At 39.1% G+C, this 27,110-nt stretch overlaps 1 protein-coding gene and 1 long non-coding RNA gene across 17 annotated transcripts in view; both read left to right on the forward strand.

Annotated features, from left to right (window-relative positions):
* MBNL2 (muscleblind like splicing regulator 2) overlaps positions 1-27,110 on the forward strand; it is a 153,686-nt gene that overhangs the window by 43,720 nt on the left and 82,856 nt on the right. For 10 of the 16 annotated variants that reach the window (XM_023621745.2, XM_023621746.2, XM_023621740.2 and 7 more), the window contains exon 2: positions 5,949-6,729. In XM_023621745.2, coding sequence (XP_023477513.1) covers positions 6,556-6,729 — 174 coding nt within the window. In that variant the 5' untranslated portion in view covers positions 5,949-6,555. Of the gene's footprint in view, positions 1-5,748; positions 5,871-5,948; positions 6,730-27,110 lie in introns of those variants that run through there. The other 6 variants (XM_023621739.2, XM_070240408.1, XM_070240406.1 and 3 more) reach the window with 1 other exon arrangement.
* Positions 23,610-26,376, forward strand: LOC138918558 (uncharacterized). The gene is made up of 2 exons (XR_011428052.1): positions 23,610-23,694; positions 25,775-26,376. It is a non-coding gene; the product is annotated as an uncharacterized lncRNA (long non-coding RNA).

The raw sequence follows: 27,110 nt of genomic DNA on the forward strand, positions 1-27,110 counted from the left end.
CAGCTTTCTGAAAATCTAACACCTAGAAGAGTTTTAAATATATTTTGAAAAGTGAAGTGTCATGTAAGTGAAGAGCCTAAAAATAGCTTGGGATTATTTTGTAGAGTTGAAAGGCAAGTCCTTTGGCATTTCAGGAAATACTACAGAACCTCGTTTCTTTATCCTTGAACTTCAGCCTTGCCTTTCCTTTGAAGCTGAGTCAAGCAGTGAACCTGGATATGTGTGACATCCGGCGCTGTCTGGAGAGGATGGGGGCCACAAAGCAGCCCCTCCATAAAGACTTCTAGCAGTAAGGGACTAAGGATGGAGCTGCTGGCCACCAAGGACCACTGGCCCCCTAAGACAGGAGAAATGAAGCCCCATCCACCCCCGCCCAAGGCCTGCTTCATCCTGAGCAAACTCTCCAGGCTATGAGCTAGTCTATTTCTTTAATTTTCATAGAATGAAGTCTTATCTGGGACAAATCTCTCAGGTGTTTTCTTTTTTAGTCTAGTTTTGCTTTGTTTTATTTTTAATGATCGGAAACATAGCCACCAGGATAAGCCCCTGGCCAGCCCTCCTGCAGTTGTTTCTGTGAGAATCGGAGAAGCCAAGACCCTGTGGTCAACTCAGGGCAGACATCTTTGATCCCTCAGCAACCTGCTTGACGCCTGGCCTGCAGGAGGGTGACAAGAAATGCTTACTACAGTGGTTCTCAAACGTGAGCGTGCCTCAGAGTCACCCCCAGGAGGGCTCAATAAACACAGGTTGCTGGACCCCGCCCCGCAGGGTTTCTGATTCCGTACCTCTGGGCCGGGGCCCGAGAATCTGTATTTCTAACAAGCCCTCAGGGGCTGATGCTGGCCCAGGTACTACACTTTGAAAATCGCTGGGAAGGATTCTGGGTTTTGAAGCTCAAAGAATTTATCCCTGGGGCAGCTCCTCACCGTCACCCCCAAACTACTTGGCAGCAATGGGGTGAGCCAGTGGCACCTGCTGGAATTTTCCTACAGGGTAATACTGAAATTCCCAATTTAGAGCCTTATTCCTGCAGCTTAGACTTTGCACCATATTCAAACACAAATGCTCATTGGAGGAGGATGGGGAATTCATTTGACAAACATTTGTCGAGCACATTCTGCATACCAGGCACTGAACTAAACTCTGGGGATTTGAAAATAATAGACAAAGTCTATTACATATACAGGGCAAATGCTGTAGAGCTTATAATGGAGGGAGGCAGTTGGAAAAATCAATATTTACAGTTCTTGAGAATTAAGAAATAATGATAGACACTGTTAAAAGATGGGCTATAGAGGAGTTATCAAAAGGGGAATGAAGGAGGTCAGGCGGGAGCACCATTTCAGGGTGGAGGGTCAGTGAGGGCTCGCCAGCCCAGCGACTCAGCTGAGCCTTCAAGGGCAAGATCATCTCCTCCTCTGTGGGGAGGCTTGGGAAGGCAGGAGCGGGAGAAAACCTGAGGTTACTGAATGCCTGAAGAGGACAAGGAAAGGGAGTGCCAATAAGACATAAGGCCAGAGAAGTAACTGGGGACAACTACTTTGAAATTCTGCCTGGGTTCTGCATTGGAAGGAGCTAACTGGGATGGGATAGATTGGGATGTCGGAAATAAAACTGAAGCACAAGTCAAAGAAGTGAGAAAATGGACAAACAGCAAAGCATTAGGAGACACTTAAACAGAAAGAACTGGAGAATAACATAGGGAAGAGACTCTGTTTCCCAGTACAGCTCAGAAACTTCTGGGAAAGATAAATGGTGACTCACATATAATAAGGCCAATGCCAGCACATATGGGATCTTTCTGAGTGTTACAAAAAGGTGCCCTTTGGGGCTGGCCTGGTGGCCAAACGGTTAAAGTTCTGCACACTCTACTTCAGCGGTCTGGGGTTCACAGGTTTGGATCCTGGCTGTGGACATACTCCACTCACCAGCCATGCTGTGGAGGCATCCCACATACAAAGTAGAGGAAGACTGGCACAGATGTTAGCTCAGGGAGAATCTTCCTCACCAAAAAAGAAAGAAAGAAAAAGGTGCCCTTTCCACACAGACACACTTAACAGGGGCCCCACTTGGCAGATGAACTAGAAAACACCGTCCTTTGCTCCTCACTCACATGGGGCACTGGGGAACGGAATCAGCGGCTGCATTTCCACCAAGCCCTCAAACCAAGCAGGCTCCCTGTCAATGCTCCCAGTGCATTCAGGCTACTCACCACACCTGGTGAGTGCTTGGGCCCTAAAAGTGTTTCGTTCACTTCTAGGTTAGGAGCAGCTGGAGGAAGAAAGCAGGCTTCGGATCTTTGTAGTAACACTGTGGGATTTGTGCTTAGGAAAACTTCCATGTGGTTTCCCTTCAGCTGCAAAATAAAGCAGCCTGAGAAATGAGGGATGCTTCAGATAAGAGGCCCCACAAGTGCCCCATGCAGTCAGCTTTTTTGATCCCTAAGGCAGCGACCTGCTTACAGAATCCATGGCTGGAGCAGATCCACCCCAGGCACAATCCTGGTCATTGCTGTAGACCTACTGCGGACAGTGAGGAAGCCTGAAAGGGGATTTATTCAATAAATATTTATGCAGGAGGTCCTCCTCACCTTGCGTTGGGACAGCACTTGACTGTTTACAAAGTATCTTTGTGTGTCCTCTGTAAGCTGTCCTGCCTGGCAGCAACTAGGTAATGCAGGTAGGAACTATCAGCAACGTTTTACTGATGAAGAAACTGGATCTCAGAGAAATTGACTTACCCAAGGTCATATGAAGGAACCTTGGCAAAACGAGAACTAGAATCTGGCTCTTAGGGCAGGATACTTGCCAACATTTCAGAAAGTTCTGTATTGGCTGATATAAGAAAAGCAAAAGCCCCTAAGATAGTGCCCTCAATGAAAATATAACGGAAGCGACATATATAATTTTGAATTTTGAGGGGCTACAAAAGAAGCAAGTCAGTTTAATTTTAATAATAAACTTTAACCCAATGTGTTAGAAATATTACCAGTTCATCACATAGTAAATATGAAACAATATTAACGAGGTGTTTTCATTTTTTTATACTAATTCTTTAAAACTCAGTGTGTATTTCACACTTAGAGAACATCTCAGTTAGGATGCTGCACTTTCATTGGAAATACTTGATCTGTATTTGGCTTCCATAAAGTTTGCAACTGAAAAGTAGATTCACGTACTCAAGTCGATCCAAGTGTACTTAGAAGTTTTCCAATAACTAAATTAAGGATCAGTTTTTAATTAAATTTACATTAATGAAGAATAAATAAAATTTTAAAATTTACTTCCTCAGTGGCACAAGCAACATTTCAAGTGCTCAACAGCCACATGTGGCTAGTGGCTTCTACATTGGAGAGTGAAGCCGCAACACACAGCCCTTTCTCCCAGGAGTTTGCAGTCTCGCAGATCCAGTAGGGAACTGGTCTATGTATTAGCATAGTTTAGTCTTCTCCCTCGATTGCCATGTTAAAAGTTGGTCTTCTCCGTCCTAACCCATCGTTGCCCATCTCCTTTGGTGGCCTCCCTTAACCTGATTCAAATCTGCTCTCTCTTCCCCAGTCCCACAGCTGCCCGCCTGTACACACTCCAGAAGATGGAGGTTGTGATGGTCCAAGAGAGGCGGCGTCTTTGATAATAGTGACTCTATAACTTCTAGGACAGAAACAGAGACCAAACTGGCAGAAAGAGTGGATTCATGAGAGGTTAGGATAGCAATATATTTCGGTTCAACACGATGTACGTTCTTCTCCTTCTGGAGCCTCTTTGACTTACACAGGACTCCGGCTATCAGAAAAGCTTGGCTCCTCTGCTTTTAAAAGCAAGTTCATTTTGATAGAGTCTGACTGTCTGAATTTCAGTTGGATTTTCATAGTAACTAGAAATGCCAATCTGTTTCTCCCAGGAAAAAAAAACTTCTTATCTAAAAGTATAAGCAAAAACATACCCTATTCCCTGGATAGGGTTGAGAGCATTGTTCCTGTGCTGTTTTTAGGAATACTCTAGTAATTATTCATTTGCCATCTATGCATAAATGCACGTTTGCTTGATTCTTTGCCTACATGTGAAGCCTTGGCAAAGACTGTGCTGCCTTTGAGGATGAGCGTCTTCTGCATCTTTGCCGTCCTGTAACCCCACCAGACCCTGGTCCCTAGGACTCAGGGACTCTCTAATATATTTTGAAAATATGAATTAGAAGGGTCCAACCTATCATTTTAAATCTCCTTGTTATTAGTGCCTCAGCTCTACTGAATACACCAGCAGAAATATTTCCTCATCCCTTGCTTCCCTCATCCTTTGTTCTCCAGGGGGGTTGGAGGTGGGGGTTGAGGTAATGCGGGTGCAGGTCCTGGCTGGTCCATGAAACCTGACCCAGAGTAAATTTGGTTATTAAACTCATCTCCTTAAACTCCCTAAGTTAAGCTAGTTGATATTAGCTGCTGGGGACACAAAGCTGCCAAACAGACAAGCTGGAGCCTGCCAGTCCCCTCAGATATGTCACTATTGGAGTTAGGAGTGTGTCACAGCTTTCAAAGTTGCCGGTTTCCTTACACGCACATACAATTACAACTCATCCAAACACTGCTACTAACAAGTAAAAGAAGTATTGGGATGAAGTGGCGTTTCCCACTAGTCTCCAACATCCTTCTAAATAGACGTTCCATGGTCAGATGAACTCGGGACACATCATTGCTTCTCTTCTCCTATTAGAGACTCAGTCGAGGCCGAAGAAAGCCCTATTTCAGGGAAGCCTTTCAGCTTGGTTTACCTGAAGTTAACTAAACATAATTGATTTGGGGGCCTACCTTTTCAGGGAACACTTGTGAACCACTCAAGAATTCCTGCTCTCTGAACTTATTTGGTACATGCCAATTTTAAATAATCTACTTCCAGTCTCCATTAACGTTCTTGGTTATACATTTTTTAGAAGGACATCAAGGCTAAGCAAGTATCTAAGGTAGCTTATTGCATATACAATTTATGAAAATTATTAACTTCCGGTATTTAGTCCTTTATTCATGCTTGACCCAGTAATGTAAAATTTTTAATGTTTTAATAATTTCATAATTCTTGAAAATATTAAAAGAAACTAAATACGCTGATGTTAGAAATCAGAATTTACCAATTATATTTTTGTTGTAGATATGTGATTCAACTCCAGCATTCCACAGAACAGGGCATTTTTAGGTTGTGATTCCATCAAAAACCAAAGTGAACTAAACTAAAACTAACTTGTATTCATTCATTTAGTCAGTGAGTCAATCATCAATTAAATTGATCAATAAATATTTTTTTAGGACTAACGCCATGAACAAAGGCACTAGGGATGTGGTCATGAAAAATACAAATAATCCTTACCCTCCAAGTGCTTACAGCATCGAGGGGAATAGTAACATTAAGGAAGTAACGACAGTAGAGAGAAAGTATAAGACCTGAGAATAAACATCAGGGGGCTTCTCTCTCTCCATCTCTAAGTGAAATCCCTGTAAATGAGAAAGGATGTAAAGAATAAGGGGCCCACACTTCATCCAAAATGACAATATCCTTATTACATAGGAGAGATACGTCCCAAATAATTGTTTATACCATTCCAACAATAAAATCAATGATCTAAATGTGAAATTAATTGGAAAGCACAGTTCTAATACACTGTTTTGGCGATTAAGCACATTAGATTGAATTGTTTCAGAATGCCTAATTATTGTGACTGCCACACTCATCTGCTTGAGTCATTCCTAACTTTTGGACCACTGCCTAGATCATTTCTGCAATCCGGTTTCAGTTTCGTATTCTCTCTCTCTCTTTTTTAAATGCATAACTTTCCTCACTGTACTCAAAGCTCAAAGCTCTAAACTGCACTTTGGCAAATTTTAGGTGAGAGCCAAGTAGTTTGTTAAAGTGTTGATTCCATTGAGTTTGGATGTAAGTTGATATTTTATTTGTGTTTTGCAGGTTCACCATTTAAAAGTGCCTGTGTGAAGTCACTTTTGCTGGAAACGGCAGCCCGGGAGTACTTGTTGTGTTCAAATCTTGTTTTTACGTCAAATATACCGTTACGCTGACCTTACGGAGTGGATGAAGATACCTCAATAGTCTGACTTTGCCAATTGCTTGATTTCAGAATTTTAAAAGGTGGAGGGAAAAAGAAATCTTGCTAAGATCTGAACGTTTACGTGGCTTATTTTCCAGCATCATCAATAGCTGTGAGCGTCAGAACTAAATATTCTCCCAAGGAGTGCCATGATATTGAAGTCACTTTATTAAAAACAGCTGTATCTGCAAAACGGCCAAGAGACTCGGACGTTTACAGCCAGAGATGACACTGAGCATGCTTTTATCACGGCCCACAGTCTTCAAGTGGGGCATATTGATTGATGAGTGACTGCCCGCCGATAAATTCTCTCCTTACTCTGTTTCCTGGATTGGACTTCATTAAGCAATTTATCACTTACTTTCAGACTTACATGTGGGATTTTTCACAATAGCTTTGGAATCATTGGAACTTGGATTGATTTCATCATTTAACAGAAACTAATAGAATCCAAATTATTTTATCATCATGGCTTTGAATGTTGCCCCAGTCAGAGATACAAAATGGCTGACATTAGAAGTCTGCAGACAGTTCCAAAGAGGAACGTGCTCACGCTCTGATGAGGAATGCAAATTTGCTCACCCCCCAAAAAGCTGTCAGGTTGAAAATGGAAGAGTAATTGCCTGCTTTGATTCCCTAAAGGTAAGATAATGCATCTTATATGTCATGTCAATGCCACATTGGGCGTTCAAGTGAAATATTTTTTATTATACTTTTACAGAAGTTTAACAATTGTTTTTAGATTCTGTTTTCTTATTTGTGGTGACTATTGGGAGATTTTCACTCAAATTTTTTCACACCAGGCATATATAAATTTTTTACAGACCCATGTTTAAATTAAAAATACATGATGGTGTATTTTTGTTCTGGCGTGATATTCATGTACCCAAGAGTTTTAAATCAAAGTCTGGCTTGTGACAACTGAAGATAAATATTTTATTAACGTTTGATCTTCTGGAGGTTATATAAAGGTGAAGAAATTGAATGTGTCACTTTTATGTGCCAGTTACTCTGATTCACCTTTCGAAGAATTTTCTACTCTTATGGCTTTCTTTCTTGACCAAGGGTTTCCTAACGTACTTCTTAATAGGTTTTTCATTCTCTTTGACAATTTGTCATGGTTAACACATATTACTGAGTACACAATACTCCTTGAGAACCTACTATGTGTAAGTTAACACAGAACACGAAGAAATGAATGTGATTCAAGATTGTATCCTTGATGAGCTCCCTGTCTGGTAGGGAAAACACAGCACATCAGCGAATAACTATAAAGCAAGACAGAAAGGGATGTGTGCTTTAAGAGAGGAATAGAGAGAAGACTACTGTGGGGATCCTTAGAAGGGAGAGCTGGCTTCCAATTGACTGTCTCAAGAAATGTTTTTGAAGGCTGTGGCACCTGAGTTGTATACTGAGCTGGGTAGAGTTTGGACTTGAAGAAATGGAGGAATTATAATGAAAGACCTAATTGAAGAAAATGGGGTGACAGCCCATAATTCTTTGAGGTTTATTTTGCCCTAAAATTATGGCTTCTATGAATCCCAGGTTATCTAGGACAGTCCTAACATCATCAGGATACTGTTTTCAATGGAGATAAGTAAGAATCATAGCTAAAAAAGAGCTTAACGTTTGCGTCTCTGCAAAACTTCCTATAAATAAGCTTACCAAACAGTAAAAACAAAAGTAAATGAAGTTGACCCATGCTCTTGCCATATGATTTGGGAAATCAGAGTGCTGCGAGTTTGCAAAATAGTGACCTCAGTGTACTCTTGAGTATTAAAGGGACTGGGTATGTTTTCCGGGAAAATTTCATCATAAAGTAAAAAATTATGTCTTACAAGTCTTACAAGACTTATAAGTCAAAACTGAAAGATAAGATTTCAAATCATATATTTAAGTATATCTTAATGGGAAAATTTTTCTATACACTAAAAGCAGAAGAATTCATCTATAGCCCAACAGAAGTCTTTCAAGAGCTAAAATTTGTAAAATTAAATATGCTATTTACCTCAATAACTACCTTTTATTCCTTTTCTATCATAGAAAGTTTATTAGATTAGACTTTAAGATTATGAATCATTTTGTTTACACAGAAATGAATAGATAGATAAATCACAATTCATATAAACCATAACAGTATAAGCACAATTTTTTTCCTTTTAGTCAAAAAAGTAAACTGAGTATGTATTTGCTTCTGTGATTATCACCAAGGGAAGCATTCACTATAAAAAGCAGTGTAGATTAAAAACTAGATCATAACAACTTCAAGATAGGAAAACAGGTCAGAGATGAGAAATTCATTTTCCAGGACATCCTCAATTCATTCATTTTATTAACCCAAGCCTTCTCTGGTTGCATGTTTACTATTAAGATAACACAGCAAGTTTCTTAGAACTTTCCATTCTTTCTAGTTAGAGAAATATGCCCGACCCATTGAGACTAAGTACTTCTTGAATGTCAACAGGACAACAACTCCCAGATCCTTAGAATTCATTACCTCACTGTGGATTCACCAGGACCACAATTGTTTGGGGATTCCAACCCATAGAAAAAGGATCAAGGACAGTTACGTTTAGCATAAAAATATGAACAAAGCCATGAGAATTTTGAGAGCAGTCAAAATGAAAAGGAGCTTTAAAAATCATCCTTAGAAGTGTCCAGGAAAACCATTTTCAAATGTTGAAGCATGGTTATATATTGCCTCAAGTTACCACTTCCCTTTTAAAACTGTAAAGTTTAGGGTGTTTAATTTGAGTGTGATGTTACGTATTTTTAAAGTTATCAAACTGTAAAGAATGTGAAAAGAGCCCACAGGCATAGGAGTAAGACAGACCTGAGTCTGAATACCTGCTCAACCACTTCCCCGACTGAGGAGGGTCATTTATCACTTCTGAGCTTTGTTGTCTCATTAGTAAAATGAGGATATGCACCAGTAAAATGGGCTAAGTATGCCCAGTGCCCAGTACCACGCTGGCATATTCACCTTGCAAGGTGGCTGTAAGGATTATGAGTCCTTACAACAGGGACTGGTAAATAAAAGGCACTCAGAAATAGTAGTGAAAAAGAACAATTATGAGGATGATAATAATGAAGGTATTTAATTATATTTCATTTAATATATCAAAAAAGACAGTTTTGCCAGTGGAACAAGCCTACAATAGAGAGAGGGCAAGGGTTTGAAGTCAGACAGGCCAGAGCATGAACGAACCCCGGCTGGGACACGGGCTGGTTACATCATTTGAGACAAGTTATTTTACTTCCTTGGTTTCAGTTTCCTCTTACTGAAAATTGATATAATAATTTCTACTTCATAAGGTTACTACAAAGACTAACTGGCCTATGATATGCCAGATGCCCAGCACAGGGCCGGACATGGGAGGGACTAGTGATGTTAGTTTCTTTCCCTTCGTAATAAAGTATCACAGTATAGACATCCTTTTTGACGACTGGCTTTACAAGCGAGATGTGTGCAACTCTTAATGTGTCCAGCTCTTAATGCATCCCAACTCTTAAGAATCTACTCTGTGAGTGATAATACCTCAATGATGCAATAGTCATGAGATTAAAAGAAATCAAGTTTGAGGCCACTGACATCATTTTTATTGTGGTTCTTTATTATGAAATATTTCCTGCAAACACTGTGGGTATTTTTATTCATAAAAATAAGCAAAAGGAATCTGTGTTGGCCTATCAATATAAAGAAAAGTCAGTTGTGACCCTGAGATATTCCTTTTTTTGTTTTTATTGTGAGTGATTTGTATACATGAGTAAACTTCTATAAATACATACTAAACAAATTTGTGTGTGTTTTGGAAAGGAGATTGGCTGAGGTGTTTGGAAAGAGAGTCGGAGATATATAAATACTTATATGTTTCAGAAAATATAGCAGAGCTCTTACAGTGATGTTTGTATTTTATTTACAACTGTTACTTTGTTGCAATTTATGTGAAACTACCGGGCATGCAAGCATTTGTGATTTTTTTTAAAGTTACAGTATTATTATGAAAAATGTAATAGCTTTAATCTTTTCCAGAAGGCCAGAACATTCCAGGACACTGTGTTCCTCTAGTTAGTCTAACTTGACAAAATGCAAATTGCTTCACGAGCAAGTAATTTCCCTGTAGCAAAGGCCTTGACCAAGTTAACCCATCCCAACCCTTTCATAATCCGTAAAACAATTTCCCTCACAGTTGAGATGTTTGAGATTTTTCAGATTCTTTTTCCTGTAACTGATAGGAACTAATCTGGACTATTTTGCAAACTGAGACATCTGGAAAGGAATAAATGAATTAGTTTTCATGCTTACTGAGACTAAAGGTTTCCATATTTACCACTGTCATCAAATATTTAATATTTTTGCTTAAATACTTAAATCTGAACTCAGCTTAAAAAAGGAAACAACTTTTAAAGTCATGTTCCTAATTTTGGCAAGAAAACCCCCAAAACTCCTAGAGTATTTGGGGAAATTGTTTAGACCTTACATAACCTTTCACAATAACAATTAGTTCAAACTGTGTGATTCTTTTAACACCTAAGTCAGATGACATCTCTCTTCTATTTGAGGCCTTCCAGAGGCTTCCCACCTCACCCGGAGTGAAGGCCAGTCTCTAGGAAAGCTGTCTCGGCCCTGGGAGGGCTGCTTCCTACCCAACTCCCCTGACTTCAGTCCCACCACGGTCCCCACTCCGGTCTGCTCTAGCCCCCCACCTCTCTGCTGTCCCCTGAGTGTGCCAAGCAGGCCTCGCCTGAAGGGGTTTGCACTTGCCCTTTGCTCTGCCTGGAACAGTCTTGCCTCAGTTATACGAACAGTTTCTTGTTCCCTCATTCCCTTCAGGCTTCTGACCAAAAATACCAACAGCGAAGCCTTTCTGCCAATCTATTTCAAGTAGTGATTCCCCCACTGCGAGGATCCCACTTCCTTATTACCTTGCTTTACTCTTCTCCCTAGCACGTAGCACCATCTGATGAGCTATATACTTATCTGCTCTTTGCTCATTATCCATCTCCCTCCTCTACTCTGCTAGAATGCAAGCTCCATGTAGGTGAGATCATGGCTTTTTTGATCACTGTTATATCCCCAGAGCTTAGAACAGTGTCTCATACACTGTAGATGTTCAATAGATATTTGTTGAATGGCAGAGCATGTTTGTCAGGAGAGCATTCAAGCTTCTTAGATAGGGCTGCCACATGTAGTTGTACAGGGGTGCACTAGGGGTGCATTTCTCATCATAGTCTATGTGATCAGCACCCCCCTGGAGTTGTGCAGTGCACAACCTGTGCAGTGATATGCTATGGCCATATTCTCAATATCGCAATAGATTTCAAAATCAGGGAGCTCTGTACAGGAATTGGAGACACAGGTGTGTCTCTGGAAGTATAATGCAATGTTGGAAAATTAACAAGTAAATTATTTTATTTTCTCTGAAGCTGTAGGTGATACAGAAACTACGTTTTATTACTCTCATATTCTTTCTAAATTTCAAAAATGTAAAAAAGTAGATCCTGCTCATTTACCCATGGGATGCTGGCTATTAAGTTGGCTGATGGCAAATAAAATTTTAGTCTTCATATTTATGGATGAAAATTTCAAAATTAAAAGTGGTAGATATGTGACCATTTTGGACAGTTCTTAAAAACATATCAAAGAAGGTATCAGAATATGTCATTAGCCTTGACCTTAAATTCATGTTCTTGAAATGCCACTGGGCTCTTAAGTAGAGGCTAATTCTTTGCAGAAATTGCTTGAGTGTTTTCTAAGATATATGCCTAATTCTGGATTCATTCAAAAATATAATCTCAGACAATTGTTTTGTTATCAAGGGAAATCACTGTAGTCATATGGAGCTTACTATCTGCCAGGCATTTTTCAGGCATTATCTACTCTTTCAACAACTTTAAATATTATTCAATCAACCATTACTGATATGGATACAGGCTCAGAAATGTAGGTTTCACGTGTATCCTATAAATGGTGGAAAAGGTGCCTGATGCCAGGTTAAGTGTGACTCCAAAGCTGGCACCATCCCTTCCCTCCTCCTAACTCCTCTTACAGAATAAATCACTGATGTAATTAATTCTAAAACTCCTAATAGCTTAATAATATTCAGGTTTAACAAATTTAGCATATTGAAGTTTAAAAAACATTCTAAAATAGAAGGCCCCAGGAATAAACCTATTTAGCTGTTAGAAAATTAAATATTTAAAAGAAAGAAACTGAGAGAGAAGGCCAGGCACACGTTGTATTTATTTTTGTTTGTATCTGTATACAATTATACCATCACTTACTAGGTCTTAGTAACAAAAATGGTTTTGGTCCAAGATGTTGGGGTGTGTGTGTGTGCCCATATGATTCTGAAACATAGAATTTCAGAAGGTATGATGTGACAAAGTGCATGACAGGTACATACTTTAAGGATTCTTGGACTCACCAATTATGTTTTCTGCATAAGAGACCCATTTCCCTATCAGATTTCTGCCCTCTTGGGTAAATCAACCACTTCCCCTTTGTGTCCTCCCTCGACACTATTCAGACCTCCATATAACACTTTACTCCCCTAAGTATGTGTCGCAGTACAAGCCTGTAAACTTCCCAAAGATAGGATTGTGTCTTGTCCATCTTTGTGCCCCAGCACCTAGCGTGGCATCTGGCACATAGCAGAAATGCAATAATAACCATTCAAAGAATGCATAAATTAACAGAGGAATCCTCACGACTTTTGAAAAGGGACTTACTGATGATCATCAGTGAACTTCAGATCCAAAACTTCTCTGCGTGACTGTTCACCCTTTTCTTTAAGATCTCGGTTTCATTTTGCAAGCCTGGTCAGCCTCTCCTTAGAATTCTCTCCTGCTCTTTTCCCCCATTGTGTGCTCCTAGTTCTTTTACCGTTCTAACCTTCCTTCCTGTTTTACCTCTAACGCCGCCTCTTCCCCCACTTGCTCCCTAATGTGGATACTCTCCAAGACTCCATGTTGGGCTTTCCTAGGTCAGGTTCAGTGATCAGTTCTGAAAGCATATCCTTACTCATGTATTCAATTCCCACCTTGTGTGCTGATCAATCCCAATTCTGGGTGTGTGCCCTTTCCTTGCCAACTCTGTGGCTCCGAATGCCTACTGAACACCCCATACGAGTGGCTCATTGTCACCTGCAGTTCAACAAATCTAAATCCAAATTCCACATCCTGTCCCCACCCTATACCAACATCCTACTCCATCCCTATGCCTTGTTCACCAGGCACAAAACCTTAGTTTGATCCTGACTACCATGCCAAGGAGTTTTTTTTTTCCTTCTTCTTGTTCTGATGGTAGAGAAGTAGAACATCTTTAAGAATTAATCAAAACTATGGACTCTACCCAGAAAAGTGGCCATACTTACAAAGACTATTGCAAACAATCTCAAGATGTCAAGGGTTTCATGTTGGTCTCTAAAAACTATCTATGGACTGTAAATCAAGAAATCTTCATCTACAAAGTCTGACACATTACAGTGGGCACAAGAAGACCAGAGGGTCATTAAAGGTACTTTTGGTTATTTCCCAAATTTGTCTGGGGCCAAGATTAGCACCAAATTCTTCCTAATACAAGATATTCTATGCTAAGGAAGGGTATAGTTTTAGCTTCCAGGACAAGAGGAGGGCCTTCACTCTGTTTAAGAGTAGGTAGAATCAGTTTCAATGCCTTTAGTAAGCCAAGCAATGAGGATTCTCAAGCAATGTGGCATCTGCCTAAATGTCTTATTTAGGGATGGCACGTATGTGACATTTATCAGAGATGCCACTTTCCTGGGAACACAGCATCCACCAGCAAGACACCTACGTTCTAACCCAGTTTAAAATTAAGAGTTGGACAACATAATCTCTGTATTAGTTTCCTAGGGCTGTCGTAACAAATTACCACAGACTGGGTAGCTTAAAGCAATAGAAATGTATCATCTCCCAGTTCTGGGGCTGAAATCCTATCAAAGTGTAGGCAGGACCATGCTCCCTCTGAAACTTCTATGCAGGATCCTTCCTTGCCTCTTCCAGCTTCTGGTATTCATGTGCTCCTTAGGCTGTGGCTGCATAAGTCCAGCCTCTGCCTCCAGCTTCACATGTCTGTCTTCCTGTGTGTCTTTCTTCACCTCGGCTTCCTTCTGTTTGACTCTGTGTCCAAATTTCCCTTCCTTACAAGGACCTCAGTTATATTAGCTTAGAGGCCCATCCTTCTCCATGTGACCTCATCTTAACTTATTACATCTGCCATGACCCTATTTCCAAATCAAGTCACAGTCTGAGGGACAAGTGCTTAAGACGTTAATTATCTTTTGGGGGGGACACAATTCAAGCCATAACAATAATATCTAAACCTAGAAAACGTCAGAAATCGAACACTGTAGTCTAATTCAATGAGCCCAAATTGGGTTTCAGAATCCATCTCTACACACTGCCCTGAATACCCATTAGCCATCACTGGAGTTGGCAAGAGAGAGGAAGCTGAAAACACTCCATCTTTGGTACCGAGTAGAAGAAGGAATGATGATAAACTGGTGTTCTGTGATTACAATATTCTGTGGTTAAAACATGTAAGAATAGATAAAAATAATTCACAGAGAAAAATGGCAAAACTCATTTTCCCTAAATATTAATGGAGTGAAATATCAGTTTTAACCTTAATTATATTCTTTAATAATGGCATTTGTTTATTATTTACTTTGCTGTGAGCAGTCATGCTAACTTTTGTTAGTCTGTGTAGCACTTCTTTTTTTTTTTTTTTTTTTGAGTAAGATTAGCCCTGAGCTAACTGCTGCCAGTCCTCCTCTTTTTACTCAGAAAGACTGGCCCTGAGCTAACATCCATGCCCATCTTCCTCTACTTTATATGTGGGACGCCTACCACAGCATGGCTTGACAAGCGGTGCCATGTCGGCACCGGGGATCTGAACCGGGCGAACCCCGGGCCACCAAAGCGGAACGTGTGAACTTAACCGCTGCGCCACCGGGCCGGCCCCTGTGCAGCACTTCACACGAAACCACTTCTCACCAAAGCTTAAGGAGAAAGAAACATTTATCATGATAAAGGATCTGTTCAATATTCTATTTTCTCTAAAAATGGAAATAGCATATTCTCAGTACCTTCCTTCTTTCATCAAACTTTTGTTTTTATTTTAGGATGTGTTTAATACAATGACAAACTAGGAAGCAAAGATTTAACGTAAAAGCCCTGGCCTGAGAATCCATGTCCAAGCCCGGGCTTTCCTGAATGGAATCTTACATCATGTCACCTTTCTGGGCTCCAGGTGCCTCCTCAGTAAATATTCATTCGTTCGTTCATTCATTCATTCATTCCCTCTTTAACTAAACAAGAGATGCGAACTCAAAATCTGCAGGAATCAGCAAGTAACATGAATGAATGACTCAGCACTCACTGCTGGGGAGACAGAAGAATCACTGGAGACTACGGGAAATTAACTGAAGAGCACATAACCCCTCTAAGATGGCAGCTGTCACCCAGCCACAAACAGCTGTTGCCTGCCTTGTGACAATCCTGGGGAATTTTTAAAAAGACCAGAGATATGAACTGTGATGTGAAGTTTCCCAATTTCTAAATCTTGGCAGCCAATCAAACAAGTTCAAACAAAACACATCCACAGGATGGATTCAGCCTCTAGACTGCCACATTTAACCTTTGAAATAAACAAATATTTATCATGCGACCGGTGCTGTTAAACACTGGGAATAGCACAGCACATACAGCTTCTTCTGTCAATAGAGATAATTGAGGGCAGAGTGAATTTATAAACTGCTCTTAATCATCCTTGAAAGACTTTATTCACATTGCTTGGGTGATTGACTTTCTGGTTTTCCCCTTACCTCACTGACCACTCCTTTCTGAATCTTCCTTCTTCTCTTTTCCTCCAAATGCTGGCGTCTCTCCAGGCCTGGTCCTTGAACATCCCCTCTATGTCTGCTCACTCTCACGGTGGACGCCTTCCTCTTCTTATACCTCACCAAACATGTTCTTGCCTCAGAGCCTTTGTACCTTCTGGCCCATCTACCTGAGAACTGGACTCCCTAGATGACCTCACCCAACCCAGCAGCTATAAACATTTTCTATATGCTGCATATTTCTTAATTTCTATCTCTAGCTTGGATTTCTTCCCTGCACTCTAGACTCATGTATTCAAGTGCCTACCTGACATCTCTACCTGGATGTTTAAGTGACATCTCAAATTTAGTATGTCCACTATTAAGTTCTTGATTCCTCCTTCAACCTACTGTTCCCATGGTACCCTTCATGCAGTTGATCAAATAAAACATCTTGAAACCCAGCTTGAATCTTCTCTTATCATTATGACCATATCCAATCCATGAGTAAGTTCTAGTCTCGCTGTCTTCAAAAGATATCCTAAATCTGGGCACCTGTCAGCACTTCTATCATGACCACCCTGGCCCAAACCACCATCCACCATCATGTCTCATTTGAACATAATAGCCTACCATAGCTCTCACTTTTGCCACTCCCTAGTCTAGCAGACAGAGTAACCCATAAGTCACGCTAGTTTCCTGCTCAAAACCTTCCAAGAGCTGTCCACTTCATTTATGAAATCCAAAGTCCTTAAGGTCCCATGTGATCTGGCCACCTGCTGCAATTCTGGCCCCACAGGTGGGCCACACTCCCCCTCACCACTGTGCTCCTGTCACATTGGCCTCTTTGCTCTCCAGGGTCTTTGTACTGGTGGTTCCCCCACCTGGAATACTCTTCTCCCAGGTAAACGCAAGTCTCAGTTCTTCACTTTACTCTGGACTTCACTTAAATGCCGCACCTATCCACAAATCAACCTCAGAACTTATCCTTAAGGGCTGTTGTCTATCTACATCTCTTCCTTGTCTGTCTCTACCGCTAAAAGATAAGGCAGGGTCTCACTGCTTCATCCTTGTACCTGGCAGCTGCTGGGTGCTCAATCGTATTTGCAAGTGCATAAATATATCCTTAAATCCTACACTTTTAAATAGCAGTGCTTCAACAAAATTCAGATCACTCTTCTGCCTACCTATTGTTCATTTTTTTCCGTTAATCTATAGACAGAAAAAAATCCTCATAGTTAAAGGCTTTGTGCAAATAAGCTCTTTGATTTACAACCCAAAAGCTGTTTCTGGGTCATGTTCATGTTTTGGCTACCTCGATAGGCAGGTCTCATGGAGACTGCCCACCAGTGTCAGCTAAGAGCTATTAAAATCCATAGAGCGGCTTGTTGGGCCACCATGGACAACTCAGTAGTTCCCAAAAGCCTAGCCATAGACTGATGCTGATATTAGAGAACACTTTCACTAGTCTGCTATAAAATAAGAACACCAAAACACATTTGTTTTGTTTTTATTGTGGTAAAAGTATTTAACATGAGATCTACCCTCTTAAATTTCTAAGTGTACAATACAGTATTGTTATCTATAGGCACAATGTTGTATGGCAGATCTCTAGAACTTACTCATCTTTCATAACTGGAACTGTATGAAATACATTTTTTTATGAAGGTAAATTCTTTAAATTTAAAGGTTGCTTTTTTATTCTAAGATTATTTCCTTCTTATTTTTTCTGATTATCATAATATTCCCTTCTTTTCTAAATGATTGTCTCAATAGATGAGTGTTGTTTTTCCTTTTTCCTTACAGTCCTTACTCAGCAAAAGAAAAAGTGGCCAACTCTATGTCAGTTTTCCATTCTTCTTATGAAATATTACTGCTCCATAACATTCAAAAGTAAGGACCTATCTGTTCATACTATTTGGCCTGAAATCCCCACCATCAGACTCACTCCTTTGAGTCATACACACAGGAAATGTGTGTATCTAATGGTTTTGCCATTAGAAACTCACTGTTTAGTCCATATATTACCTGAGAAGACCCAAGAAGTTCTTCAAGCCTTTTTCTGTTAGCAAATGAGGACAGCTTGATCCATCAAATAAGCTGATTTTCATTTTGGGGTAGGGGGTAAGAGCCTGACCAGAGACTTTGAGACCTAGAACATGTTGGTTTCAGTGTACAGGAGCAAGTCCTCAAGAAGCTGAAGGCATTCAGTGCAGGGTCTACACCATAGCAGGGGACTCACTCTGGGGCTGGGGAGACCAAGCGTGTACTGAGAGAGCTTCACCAATGATGAATTTCACTTATTTTACAATTTCCCCATGAACTGACCTGCTCATACCAAATAGCATATTCTTTCCACTTGGTTTGGTTCAATTTCCTTTGGCTCAAAGATTATAGTCTAGTGTGTATTACTCTTTCTCAGCACCATTATGACCAAAAAGGATAAAACTGATAGTCAGAGGACAATTCCTGCCCCTGAGCACAAACCTTTGGGATTCAGTGAGTAAGTGGATGTTGACATATCTATTTGTGATCAACCTTACCTAGCCATCCTGCCTGACCAACCAGCAATTGGGGGATATGACTGATGAGACCATTTTCTTATGACTGAGGTCATATACTCATAATGAATATTAAGCCCTTTAGGAGATGAGATATTGCCAGGAGTAAAAAAGAAAGGAAACTGACTCAGAGGCTTTAACCTAGTTAAAGCAAAACAAAATGACTAGATTCAACTTCAGGCGTATTTATATTTCATTTAGATTACTATCATCTTATTGGAGAATTTCATTGTCTTAAAAAATTATTGCTTACAATTTTTGACTGAATAAGTGATATGGATACTAAGGTACATTAGTCATCAATCTTAATATAAAAACTTATTTGTTGAAAAGTGCAATACAGTACATATAGGCTTTAAAAATGCCCATCTGGTCCACATCTCAAATCTCATTTGGAAGAACATTTCAAGTGCCCCTAGCCCTTAGTAAAATCATTAATAAAGACACTAAAGATATTATTTCTACACCTGCCATGAAACTAAGCACTGACCCAGATGCGGAGGATCTAAAATTAATCAGCAGCAGCCTCATTTGAGAAATTTAATTCACATTGCTTCTCTTCCATTCCCGTCGGGCGCTTGGCTGTTAACTGGAACTGTGATATCTGGAAAATATTGGGATAGCAGGATTCTCAATGAAGAATTCTAGTAGATCCAAATGTTCTGAGTAGTGTATCAAGCTGAGGAGAAAGAAAATTCATTTCCCAGAGAACTTCAATATCTTTATTCATTTACTTATTCTACAAACAGTCATTGAGCCACCACTAAGCAGCATGCACTACGTCTGGTGCCTAAACAAGACACAAGAACCTTGTTCTTATGGAGCTCACAGTCAAGTGGAGGAAACAGCAAGAGAAAAGTAACCAAACTAACAAACAATCACGATTTATCAAGGCTGCTATTCATTCACCAAATACTGAGTGCCCAGAGTGACAGGCATTGGGCCAGGCTCTGGCAATATAGCATGTTATCAAAGCAGATAGGTTTCTTAACCTCATGGAGTTTTCACTTTCTCGGAAGTGACAGGAAATAAATGGGTAGAAACAGTCCCCCCTCAAAAGAATTAGTTATTTGCAAGCTGTGAGAAGTGCTGAAAACAAAAGAAATGAGGTACTTGACTAGAAAACAATGTGATTGGGGAAGAATTTAACCAAAAATTTGCCTGGAATGCTTTCTGCGAGAAGTTGCTTCCTGAGCAGAGACCTAAAGGACAAGATGAGAAGAAAGCAGCCTTGTCAAGAGAAAGAGCTTCCCCACGCACATAGGAAAGAAAGTTCTAGAGCCTTGAGATAAAAGCACGTGCCCAATTTCTGGAAACAAGAGGTCACCGTGGCTTGAGCATGATCAGTCAGTCAGGAGGAGTGGGGCCTGAGACAATGAGAAAGAGAAAAACTTATGCAAGAGTTTGAATTTTACACTCAGTACTAAGATTTAAACAAGAGGATGACATACTCCAATTTGCCTTATGAGAAGGTCCCTTTGCCTGGAGAAGGAGTTGCAGGAGGAGGCCTGGCAAGGAGATCAGTTTGGGAGTCTTTGCATCGTCCAAACTATTGCCAAGAGATAGAGAGGAGACTCTAGATTTATATTTTGGCAGTAGAATTATTAGGAAAGCTGCATCCTGATAGGCTGTTAAAAGGACCAATTAATATGCATCCTACCCCATTTGTTCGTTACCTTCATGGCACCTGGAACTGACTGTCTGAAAGGAAACTTCCCCTTTTCATTTTGAGGGTGCATTTCTCCTGGAACTATTTGCCTTCCTGTTCATTTTATTCTCAATGTTCTCTAAAGCTATTCTCTCTGTGATTGCTCAGGAGCTGGGTGTAAACCAAGACCTCCAGGTAGAACTTGGTTTATTGTCTGGGCAGACGTGCAGCTACATAAAACCAGACTGCTTATACAGAAAATCCATCTAAATATGTCTGTATAATTGAAGCTCCTATTACTGTTGGTTTTCTCTTGGTTAAGTCTTGAGATTGGCTTGAATCACATGAACTTCTTTCTTAGACATTTTAAACAGAAAGTTCTATTGGATACTTTGTTTTCCAGGATTATTTTTTGTTTCCAATTTCAATTCTAAAGTAGAAAACCTAGATTATTCTTACATGGAGTTTAAAACCACTTTAATTACATTGTAGAAAATTTTGCCAAGATACAAATTCCCCTCTCAGAGAGCCCTATTTCCCCCAAATCTCTAGAATCTCTAACTGAAGTAAAAGTAACTTGTTGATAGGTGATACAATTTCTTCTTTACTTGTTTACAGGTTTTCTTCACATTAAGTTCATCTTAATTTACATTTTTCTCAAAAAATTATTTCACCAAACTTTTCAATTTAATCACAAAAAATTTATTTTACTCTATTATAAGCCTTAATCTTCTCTCTGAATATTATTAAATAATTTTAATAAATTTATTAATAAATTTTATAATTTGTTTTCCTTCTATTTTTTTTCTTGGATTAAATTTGCCAGATTTGCCAGAGGTTTGTTTTATTTGAAAAACATGTCCTTGGTCTTAGCTATCAATTCTACAAAAAATAGATTTATTTTTTTCTCTGTTATGTTTCTTTTATTTTTTATTTCCATCTTTATTATTTTCCTTCTCTCCAGCTTTCCTTAAGTTCTTTTTTTTTCTGAATTCCTGTGTAAAATGTTTAGTTCTCATAATTCTTTTAAAAAGCATTTAGGGTTGTGAATCCACTAATAAATCAGCTTTGGCTATATCTCATAAGTTTTTGTTGAATAACGTTATTTTCTATTTTGTTATTTGTTGTTACCTAGTTGGCTTAACTCAGTGTTTTATGTGACTATTTCTAAAATATCCAAGTAATTTGGGGTTTTTTCTTTAAATTTCCAATATTAATTTCCAGTCATATTTTATTATTAAGATAATGAAGTGCAATTTTTACTTTAGAAATTCAGTGAAATATTTTATGGTCCAGATTATGATCAGTGTTTGTAAATGGTACATGATGCTTGAGAAGATGCACTTTCGGTTTTTAGGTACAAAGTTATATCAATGCATAGATATTTATTCAAACTTTAAACAATTCATGTGCTTTATGTCCTTAATTATTTATTTTTGTCTCCTTGACTTACCAGAGAGTTATAGTAATGCATGAAATTTTAATACTACTCATGTGACTCCTCATATTTCTAACAACTTTTGCTTTTCATAGAATGAAAATCAGTTATTCTGTGCTTAGTGTTTCATGAATCTCATGGTTTCTTTATGGTTCTACCTTGTATCAATGTGCAATTAACCTTTAGTCCAATTTAGTCTTTAATATAAGAGTACCAATCTTGCTTTTTTCCTTCATGCATTCCAAATATATCTTGTGCTCATTGATTTACTTTCAACTTTATTATATCTCTTTTTATCTCATGTAAGCATCATTTCTTTGAATTTTATTTTTAATTTGAATTAATTTTGAAATCTTATGTGTCTTTGACATTTAAAAGAAAAGTCTATGTAACTGTCAAAGGGACTCCTTCAACTTTATTTTGGAACTTTTATCAGAAGCCTACAGTACTCTCACTATAGACTTTGTCAGATGATAGAATTGCACCAAAAGAGGGAGAATTCACTTACCTCTGGTGTTCCACACGGGCTAGAAACACAGGAAATAATAGACCTATGGCCAGATTTATATAATGTAAATTTGTGGATTACTGTCTGACATCTCCAAAGATCAGGTTTGATGGAGGAGGAGTGATCAAACATCCCCCGTGAACTTCATCACTTCATGTGGGAGGAGGCCACAAGCATAATGCAGAAGAAATTTCTTTCAAAAGAAAACGACTTCTTTAATCTCCCTAATCTTAAACTTTTCCAACTAGACTCGGTATCTGTCTCCTTTTGTCTCTAACTTCTTCCACTGCCTCCCAAACTCCTCACTAATCAGTCAATGACTTTGTTCAATATCATGCCATATTCCTCAGAAAGATATGGAAAGATAAGACTCAGTTCTTGCTCTGAGAGATTTTACAAAATTACTGAGGAGACAAAAAGCAATGCAAAATTAACAATTAAATACTAAAGTATTTGGCATTAATTATTAGTGGAAGAGACTTTTTTAGAAAAGAGAGAGAAGCATTGACTGCAATAGGCAGCCAAGACATGCCATGGAAGAGAACTTTATAGGCTAGGTAGAATTCAGCTCAAAGGAATGACTGATCATGTTGTGTACCCTATAACCGTAGACCCCAAATGTTTTTCCTTTGGGGACTTCTGGAGGCACTTGTTCAGTAGGTCTGGACTACTGAAGGGTCCCAGGAATACGTATTTTAGAGGCTCTCCAGTGATTCATGTGCATGGCCAAATTTAGAAAATATTACTTCAAATGATGTCATCACACACTCTGAAACTGTTTGTGCTTATGCTGCGTAAATACATTAAGCATCTCTGAAGGTCTTACTTAAAGGTTCCATTTGTCTTCCAAGGTTGCAATAAGGCACAAAAACTGAGGTATCTCACAGGTATCATTTTCCAAGTCAGGATAGAAAGATCAGGCACCTGTCCCACACACACCCTTTGACTTCTTATTTCTGTGCCAATTTTAATTGCAATGTCCAACAACACAACAGCCTGTAAGTCATTAACCATAACTGTAAACTATAAAACAACCACCACCAATCCCAATTATTGTGAGTTTAAAATATTATGGTGCCACTGGGAGGGGAGAGCAGCCAGGATGTGAAATAATCAGAATGAATGAGCGAATGAACTAGATGTGTTTACTCTGAAGAAGGATTCAGAGAAGATGGGATAGCCCTCTCCAAATATCCAGAGGCAGCATGTTGAAGAGGAAGTAAACTTACTGTATGTAAAGAATGGAGCCAACGTATGAGGTCTGCAGGAAGACAGGTATTTCTTCAGTAAGAGGAAGAAATATACAGACATGCCTAGAGAGATAAAAGTTCCCATCTCAGGAACTGCTCAAATAGTGCAGATCTGAGATTTGTATTGTGTCCTTTAAAAAGTTCTTTCTATGCCAGAGATACTAAGAGACAGTTCCATGCAGAACTAATAAGTAAAATGCCCAATCCTAGTTTAGCAAGAGAAATTTTCCCTGGTGTCAGTGTTGGAATACTTGGTTGCCTAGCAACCAGTAAATATCTATGATGCAATGGAAAATCATTAGTTTGTGTCTGAGTTGATCGTATAGTTCCTAACACTACATTTGGTTCATTTCATTGATGGTAAGTGTTCCCATTATAGCTTGTTACATATCAAAATGGTGTTGAGGTGCAACTTACACAGTTCTAAGCTTTATCAAACACTAGCCAGCTGCCCAGCTTAGCCATAATGCACACAATAGAAATAGATGTTTGGTCCATGCAGGAGGCTATGGACAGGCTAAGACAGGATAAGATGGTGGGAACAGAATAATTTGAGGATCTATAAAACTCTTAAATGAAAGTTAAATCTAGTAGAGTCCTTAGAGGGATGGTATAAGTTTAATCATGAACTCTTCAACTTTGGAATTCTGTGGATTTTTAATAAGTGACTAATACCAGCATTTAAGGTATAGAACAAAGTTTAAATATATAACATACTTTAATCATAACTTTCCATTCACAGTCTCCTAGGAAACTGACAAAATATATCTGGATAGTTTAAAAGTTTGATCTCATTTATAAAGGGCTGCTTTACATTATAAGAACCAAAGAACTGTTATTTGTCAAACTTCCACATTGAACATCTGCCAAGATATCTTATTAGGTTTTCTTAGTAATAATGACCCGGTACATAAAATAAACCATGGAACCCTGTCAGATTCTATCCACACTAAATAACTGAGATACTCATTTCCCCTCTTTTGTTTGATCTCTCAAACCTAAATCATACTTTTAAAAATGATTGATTTTTGATTAATTTCTCTTTCTCCCCAAAAGATTTAGAGTTGCTTTAGGTAACTTTTTATTAGCCAAGCCAGGACATTTGTACAACAATATAATTAATAGCATTTTTAATGAAAATGATGGTATATTAATTGGTAATTTTTGGATGAGTGTTCTTCCTAATTACTTATTAACCTTTAAATCAGATATACACAAGGGAACAGAGCAAGATTCATGTCTTTGAGTATCTGAAAGCCTTTTCAAGGTGCTTTTTTATGAAAAGAATCCAGAGGAACTGTTTGTTCCTCCAAAGGAAACTCAAAATTCTATCAGGAGCTAAGTGCGGTATGATGCTTAATACGTTATGGAAGTTTTCAGTGTATCTATTCTTGGCACTTCAGTGAATCATCATTAATAGAAGTATGGTTTAATAAGATAGTAAAGATAATGCCATTGATTTTTCTTTATCGTTTAAATTTGTAGGTAGTTGCAAAAGGTGCTGAAAAGAGAAAAAATGCTATTATTAGTCGAGATGGTCTATTTGAACATTTCAATATATATACTAGAAAATGAAGAAGGCTAGACCCACAGAAGATTTCTAGATCTTTGGCCCCAAACATCAAGTCTTACTTCATGGAGCTAAAAAAGGTTTTATAGATAAGGCATAGTGTAAACTTGACTCACTGCCATTTAAACAGTAGGTCCATTTAAATGGTTGAACATAAACTAGATGAACAGACAAATAAGTGGATTTCAGAGGGCAAGAGTCCAATTTCGTTGTCTTTGATGGGAAAAAGCATCCCACTCTGGCAATCTTCTCTGTGGCCATGTCTTTCTCCAAGTTTCTGTTTGGCCTTTCTGTCTATCTAGCACTATTGACTGAGAGTTACTATTTGAAGGTCAAAGTTGTTTTTCACTCCTCCTGGAGATTCATTTTGTACCTGTGCCTTATCTTTAGGCCTTTTCCCTATTAACTTTTCTACTCTCTGTCTCTGCCTTAATTTCACTTATCAAACATATTTATTGAAGCCCGATATGTCCCAAGTTCTGTCTTTGACATAGAGGATACAGCAGTGAAGGCTGTCCTACCTTCAAGGTGCTGATAGGCTAATGGGAGAGAGTCAGAGATGAGTGTCAGGCAATTGCCATATAGTATGATAAGTACCAGAAAGGGTATCTCTAGCCCATAGCAAGGTAAGGTCTAGGCTATGTGCTCTGGAGGCACACTGGGGGATAGCCAACTCAGACTAGGGGTTGGGGAAGATCAAGGAAACATCTAAACTTCTCATCGGACTTGACTAGGAGGCTGGAGGTGGTGGTGGTGAACAAGAGGGCAGAAGGCAACATCTCTGAATCTTGTAACTCCATGAGGCCACTTGTTTTCTCAGTCACTCCATCTCTGTCCTTTTGCCTGGTTTCATGTGTCTCCATCTTCCAGGTCTCCCTATTTGATCATTATCTACTTAAAGAGTAGGCACTGTGAGGACCATCCATCAAACCATTATGCAACAACAAAGAATAAGACACTGATTAAAGGCCCTGCCACATGTTGAAGAAAGCTGCAGGTTGAGAAAGGAATCTGAATATTCATTCTCCTAAAACACTTTTCCTCCCAATTCCAAGAGATTTGTATGCAGTTGCAGATGAAGTTACAACGTGGCTCTGCTCACCATTCCAAAGAAGAGAGAACTGCCAAAAACAAGATGCAAAGACAAAATACTAAACTATAGAGAAAGCAGCAATAAATATATACACACATTCAAAAATAAATAAATGGATGGATAAATAAACAAAATGTTTTCTAAAAGGAGAAGAAATGACTAATTAAAGAAAAGAATAACAATCACAGCTGCCATTTACTGAGGATACTACACATTGTCAACTGGACCAGTTATTTTCCATATATTATGTGTAATTCTTAAGACAATCCTGGAAGGCAGATTCTTAAAACAAGTCCTGGAACAATCTTTGGCACAAAGTATAAGTTCAGGAACTATTTCTTGAGTAAATCAATAAATCAATATTTCTTTTGCTTGGTAACTGTCTTCCCACCCTACCCCCAAGATATAAGCTCCTTGAGGACAAGAACCTTGTTTTCCCTTCTTCTATGTCCCAAGCACCTAGAATGGAGGCTGGCACATGGCAGGCCCTCAGCAGATTTGCCTCTTCTAAAAGACAAGGAAACTGAGCCTTAGCACAAGTCAACATTTTATGCAAAATCACACAAAAACTGGGACGATTTGGGATCCCAAGTCAATGCATGCTCTCCCTTCCATGCCACACTAGTCCAGCCTTTCCTCCTGCATGATCATTCTCTGATTATCTCGAGCCTACTCATATTCCAGAGAGACTTTTCTGTCTATAATTCACCAGTAAGGTTTTGTTTAAAGGATTTCGCCCAATAGCATGTACTGGTGAATATTTAGTACATACCTATGATAGTGGCAATTATCAGCTTTCCTAAAAAATAATTGGAGGAGGAAGAGAAATGGGAAAGTTTTATTCCTCCTGTGTATGCTGAAAAACCACTAGAGGAATACACAGGCAGAATGGGTTGCCTGTCCCCCGCAGCTGCGGTGGAACTTCAGCTATTGGGATACAGTTTAATCTCCTCATCAGAATTTATTTACATTATTAAAACATAATGACAAACTCACCCATGCATTCCTGCTCATCCTCATAATTTCCTGAGGTCATTATGGTAACCAACCATGGGTGGGCAGACTGTAATCTCACTGTATAAGAGCATAGTGAATTGCATACTTTGTAGTGAA

The sequence above is a fragment of the Equus caballus genome, chromosome 17 (genome assembly GCF_041296265.1).
Source record: "Equus caballus isolate H_3958 breed thoroughbred chromosome 17, TB-T2T, whole genome shotgun sequence".
NCBI lineage: Eukaryota > Metazoa > Chordata > Mammalia > Perissodactyla > Equidae > Equus > Equus caballus.